This window comes from Motacilla alba, chromosome 5, assembly GCF_015832195.1.
Source record: "Motacilla alba alba isolate MOTALB_02 chromosome 5, Motacilla_alba_V1.0_pri, whole genome shotgun sequence".
NCBI classification, from domain to species: Eukaryota; Metazoa; Chordata; class Aves; order Passeriformes; family Motacillidae; genus Motacilla; species Motacilla alba.
In genome coordinates this window covers 59,495,849-59,500,827 of record NC_052020.1, presented here as the reverse complement: position 1 = coordinate 59,500,827, position 4,979 = coordinate 59,495,849, and the positions used below count along the sequence as shown (strand labels likewise).

Below are 4,979 nucleotides of genomic sequence, written 5' to 3'. Positions count from 1 at the left end.
AGACCCAAAGAAATCCTGGCAACACCCACAAAACCCAAAAAATTCCACAAAAAAACCCCAAAAATTCCTCAAACAACCTAGACCTCAAAAGAATCCATCTAAACACCTGGAAAATTCCAGTCAGGCTCCCAAAATCCCCCAGAAATTCCAATAAAACCACCTAAAAATTCCAGACAACCCCACAACATTCCCAGAAAATCCCAGTAAAACCCCCAAAATTAAAATAGAAACAAAAAAAAAATTAACAAACTGCCAAACTCTCCCAGAAAAACACCCCCCCTGAAAGCACCAATAGAACCCCCCAGAATCCACAACCCCCCGAAATTGCCCAGCTGCCCCAAAGGCAATCATTGTGTGCACAGCCCGCAGCGACTGCCCCTCAACTCCCAGCACAACGGCCCGAGGCCAAGCGAGCCCCAAATGGCCGAGCCCTGCCGAGCCCTCCCTGCTCCCTCCCAGTCCCGCCCGGGCCCGTCCGGGGCCGCGGCCAAAACTGCCCGGAGCGAGCGCGGAGGGCCCGGAGCGAGCGCGGAGCCGCTGCCGGGCTCGGCCTCAGGCTCGGCCCCTCGGGGGCGTTTTGGGCCGGGCGGGGCAGCTTTAGGCTGGGCTTCAGCTGCCGCCAGGGATCCCCAGCCTGTGCGGGGGCATTTGAGGCCCCTTTGGCTGAATTTCGGCCCAATCTGGTGGGGTTGAGGCGGGATTTGGGATCCCTTTGGATGATATTACACCCATGTGGGTGAATTTAATCCTGGGTGAGTGATTTTAGGTCTCTGGTTTTGGTGATTTTGGTTCATTTGAGTAGTTTTTTTGGTTCTTTCGGAGACTTTACACCAAACAAAGTAGTTTAGGATGACTTTAGGTCCTCTTGTGTTGGTTTCAGGCACATGTGCGTGATTTTAGGTCAACTTAGGTGATTTCTGACAAAACCGGATGAATTTGAGGCTCATTCGGGAGATTTGAGGCTGAAGCAGGTACGTGCAGCGTGGATTTTAGGCGCATTTTGGAGATTTAAGGGTGATTTTAGGCCATTTTGAGGGAGGTGTAAACCAGTTTGGGCAATTCTAGGCCCCTTTGGTTGGGTATTAGACCCCTCGGATAATTTAAATCCTCTTTGGCTGGTTTTTGGCCACAGCTGGCTAATTTCAGCTGCATTTGAGGCCCTTTTGGGTGATTTAGAGCCAAACCGGGCCCTTTTGGAGCCGCGCGTCCCCTTGGCCCCGGCCCTTTCCCCTCACGGTTCCCGCCCTTTCCTTGCCCCCTTTCCCCTCAGGGTTGGGCCTTGAGGAACGGGGAGGAGGAGGAGGGAGGGAGGAAGAGGCCGAGCGGCAGCAGGAAGAGCAGGAGAAGGGGACAGAAGGAATCTGGTGCCTCTGGCGCTGCCTGAAGTGGCCGCAGCCCCGGGAGCATCGCCCCCCGTGCCGCAGGTGCCCGGGCAGGGGGAGCTGGGCCCAAATCTGCCGGGGGGTGCCTGGCTTTGGGGTTTTTTGGGGGGGATGTTTGGAGCTGGCAGGGCTGCAAAGCCGAGCCGCAGATGGCCCTCGGGGGGACACGGGGGGTCCCCGGGAGGTGTTTTTGGGGGTCCCGGGCTGGGAATGGCTGCTCCCAGTATGAGCCCAGTTGGCCCCCCCGTGTGCCCCAGTTTCCTCGGCACACCCAAGATGAGCCCAGTCATTCCCTGTGATGATGCCATTTGCTCCCAGCAAGGTCCCAGTTGCTCCCAGTTCCTCCCGCTTTGATCTCATGTGTTCCCAGGTCTCCCAATCCTCCCGTAACATAGTCCTTGTCACTCCCAGTATGATCCCAGTCTCTCCCAGCTGGTCCCCAGTCACTCCCACATGCCCACAGCGTGTTCCCAGTTCCACCAGCACATTCCCAGTCGCTCCCAGTCTGGTCCCAGTCACCACCTGTATGGCCTCAGACGCTCCCAGTTTTTCCCAGTTGCCTCCAGCATGATCCCAGTTTCTCCACTTGTGGTCTCAGTCCTCTCAACATGGTTCCAGTACCTCCAAGTTTATCCCAGTTGATCCCAATGTGTTCACATTTTCCTCCCAGCATGGGCCCAGTAGTTCCCAGTAACCCCCAGACAGGTTCCATTCACATCCACTGTAATCCCAGTATGATTGCAGCCACTCCAGAATGATCCCAGTCACTTGCAGTCTAATCCCAGTTGCTCCCAGAACCTCCCAGTCTGATCCCAGTGCCCCCAGTTCTATCCCAGTTGCTCCCAGCATGGGCGCAGCTGTTCCCAGTGTGGTTCCATCACTCCACTGTGGTTACAGACCCTCCCAGTATGGTCCCAGTTGAACCCAGTTGCCCCTGCTATAGTCCCAGTCACTCCGCAGATGATCCCAGTCCCTCCCAGCATGGTCCCACTCACTCCCAGTTGCCCCCAGGGTGGTCCCAGTTCTCCCCAGCATGGTCCCAGCTGTTCCCAGTGTGGTTTCAGCCCCCCCAGGATGGTCAAGACACTCCCAGTATATCCCAGTTGCCCCCAGCATGTCTGCAGTCATTTCCAGGCACTGCCAGTGGCCCCAGTAAGGTGTCAGTTATCCCAGTGTGATCCCCCAGTCATACCCAGAATATCCCAGTTGCCTCCAGCGTGCGTCCAGTCCTTCCCAGTTGCTCCAGTTTGCTTGCAGCATGATCCCAGTTTCTCTCAGCTGCTCCCAGTAGCCCAAAGTGGGATCCCAGTTGCTTGGTTTCAACCCCAGGATGATCCCAGGAAGCTCCAGTTTGATCCCAGTCACATGCCAGCCCTCCCAGGGTGGTGCCAGTATAATGCCATTTGCTCCCAGTCTCTCCCAGTATGGTCCCAGCTGCCTCCAGCATGGTTCCAGTTGCATCTTGGATCAAGCCAGTCAGTCCCAGTCTGATGCCATTTGCTCCCAGTGTGCTCCCAGTTGCTCCCAGTCAGGCCCAGTGTGGGGGATGATGTGCAGGGTGTGTTCCCAGTCACTCTCAGATCCTCTCAGTGTCAGTCCAGTCCCTCCCAGTATGATCCAAATGTGAGCCCAGTGTGCTCCCAGTGGCTGCCAGTATGAACCAGTTGTGCTCCACATGGTTCCAGTTGCTCTCTTGCACCCTCACTGTTGTTCCAGTCACTCCCAGTGTAGCCCAGTTCCCTGCAGCATGTTGCCAGTGACTCCCAGTTTGTTCCAGTAGGATCCCATTTGCTGCCGAGCACTCCCAGTCAGCCTCAGAGTAGTGGCACTGACTGCCAGGACGATCCCAGTCACCTCCAGCATGATCCCAGTTGATCCCAGTATAAGCCCAGTTGTTTCCAGTCACCCCCAGCATGCAGCCAGTCACTCCCAGTTGCTCCCAGTTGGGTTTTTGGGGATGTTTGGAGAATGCAGCAGTCCAAGGCTGAGCGGGAAAGGCCCCTTGGGGGGACATTGGGGGTGCCGGTGGCGGCTGCCGGCAGAGGCAGCCTGGAGGAGCAGAGCCCTGTGTCCGCCAGGAGCCCAAAGTGGGGAGCCCAGAGAGGGGGGAGCGGCGCCATTGGCGGGAGCCTCAAGAGCCCGGAGAGGGGCAGGGGGGACTCCTTGGAGCCCCTGCAGCCCAAAGCAGAGAGTGAGGGGAGAAGGGAGCCCAAAAGGGAGCCCAAAAAGCCCCGGCATCCCTGCATGGGGAGAGCGGAGAGGGGGGAGCTTTTGGGATTGCTGGGACTGCCAGCAGCCTGGGCAGGGCGGGCACCCAGGAGAAGGGGGACCCCCAATCCAAGCGTGACCCCAGCAGCTGGGACAGGGGGAACCCCCGAACACCAGAGGGGAGGGAGCAGGGCCAGGGAACTCCTGGGAGGCTTTTCCAGGGCGGAATCTTGGTGTTTAATAAAAGTCTTGGGAGGTTTTATTGGCCCCACATGCCTCGTGATCTCTAGAGCTGGACTTGGGCAGAAGGACCTTCAAACTCAGCATGCTCATCCCTTGTTTTCCCCAAACCAGGATTTCCCATTGCCAAGCCCTGGGAGGCTGTGAGGAAGAGGAAGATGCCCCGGGACACGCAGGCAGGTGAGGAGGAAGTCAGTGCCCCTTTGCCCCTGTGTCCTGCTCCATCTCCCAGCCCAGCACGGCCCCGGCAGCAGCACAGCCCCTGTGCCGGGGACGCCCTGGGGCATCTCCTTGCCCTTGCCTGTGGCCCGGAGGCAAATGCCATCCTCTGCTTGTCCTTCCTCCCCCAGAGCAGGAGCTGAGGCTGGAGAGCAGGGAGGACAAATCCCCGGGGCAGAAGCTCGTGGCAGAGGCCGTTTGGAGCGGCTCCACGGCGCAGGAAGCCAACGGGGAGGAAAAGGCCCGGAGATGCCGCACGAGGAGGGGCTGCAAAGGCAGATGGCGGCGATCTGAGGGGGAAAGACCCAGCCTGGGCCGGGAAGGCGGCCGGAGATGGAGCCAGAGCTCGGAGCTGGTGCTCCCTGAGCAGCTCCATGATGGGGAGAAGCCCCACACGTGCGTGGAGTGTGGGAAGAGCTTCAGGTGGAACTCTGAGCTGATCAGGCACCAGAGGAGCCACACTGGGGAACGGCCCTACGAGTGTGATCAGTGCAGGAAGAGGTTTAAGACCAGCTCCCATCTCCTCCGGCACTATCAGAGTCACACAGAGGAGAGGCCCTTCCGCTGCCCTGACTGCAGGAAGGGATTCAGGCAGAACTCCACCCTCATCAGGCACCGGCGCATCCACACTGGGGAGAGGCCCTACGAGTGTCCCCAGTGTGGGAAGAGCTTCTCTTGCAGCTCTGCCTTGACCCGACACCAACGGAGGCACCGGTAAGGGAAGCCCTTACTGATTTCTGTCCCGTTCATTCTCAGTCAGCTCTGTTTGCAGAGTGCCTCCTTCAGATGATTAAATTCTTATAAAAATCCCATTTTTTAAATCATCCAACCCAAACAATCCAAAACCAATATCCAAGTAAAACCACCCACCCACAAATAAATTTTAAAAATAATTTTAATTGGTTTAGAGTACTCAAGGGTGTTGTTAAA

General features: G+C 57.5%; 1 protein-coding gene across 1 annotated transcript; it reads left to right on the top strand.

Moving 5' to 3' along the window:
• The first annotated feature begins 880 nt into the window (after window positions 1-880).
• LOC119701720 (zinc finger protein with KRAB and SCAN domains 1-like) lies at window positions 881-4,778 on the top strand. The gene is made up of 3 exons (XM_038138796.1): window positions 881-971; window positions 3,945-4,010; window positions 4,181-4,778. Exons 2-3 carry the CDS (start codon window positions 3,989-3,991, stop codon window positions 4,765-4,767), a joined length of 609 nt encoding a protein of 202 aa, XP_037994724.1. The 5' UTR covers window positions 881-971; window positions 3,945-3,988; the 3' UTR covers window positions 4,768-4,778.
• Window positions 4,779-4,979: the final 201 nt, after the last annotated feature.

Coding starts and splice junctions, on each gene's coding strand:
- LOC119701720 (XM_038138796.1), top strand. CDS start 3,989: ATGCCCCGGGACACGCAGGCAG. Junction 4,011..4,180: donor GCCCCGGGACACGCAGGCAG/GTGAGGAGGAAG, acceptor TTCCTCCCCCAG/AGCAGGAGCTGAGGCTGGAG.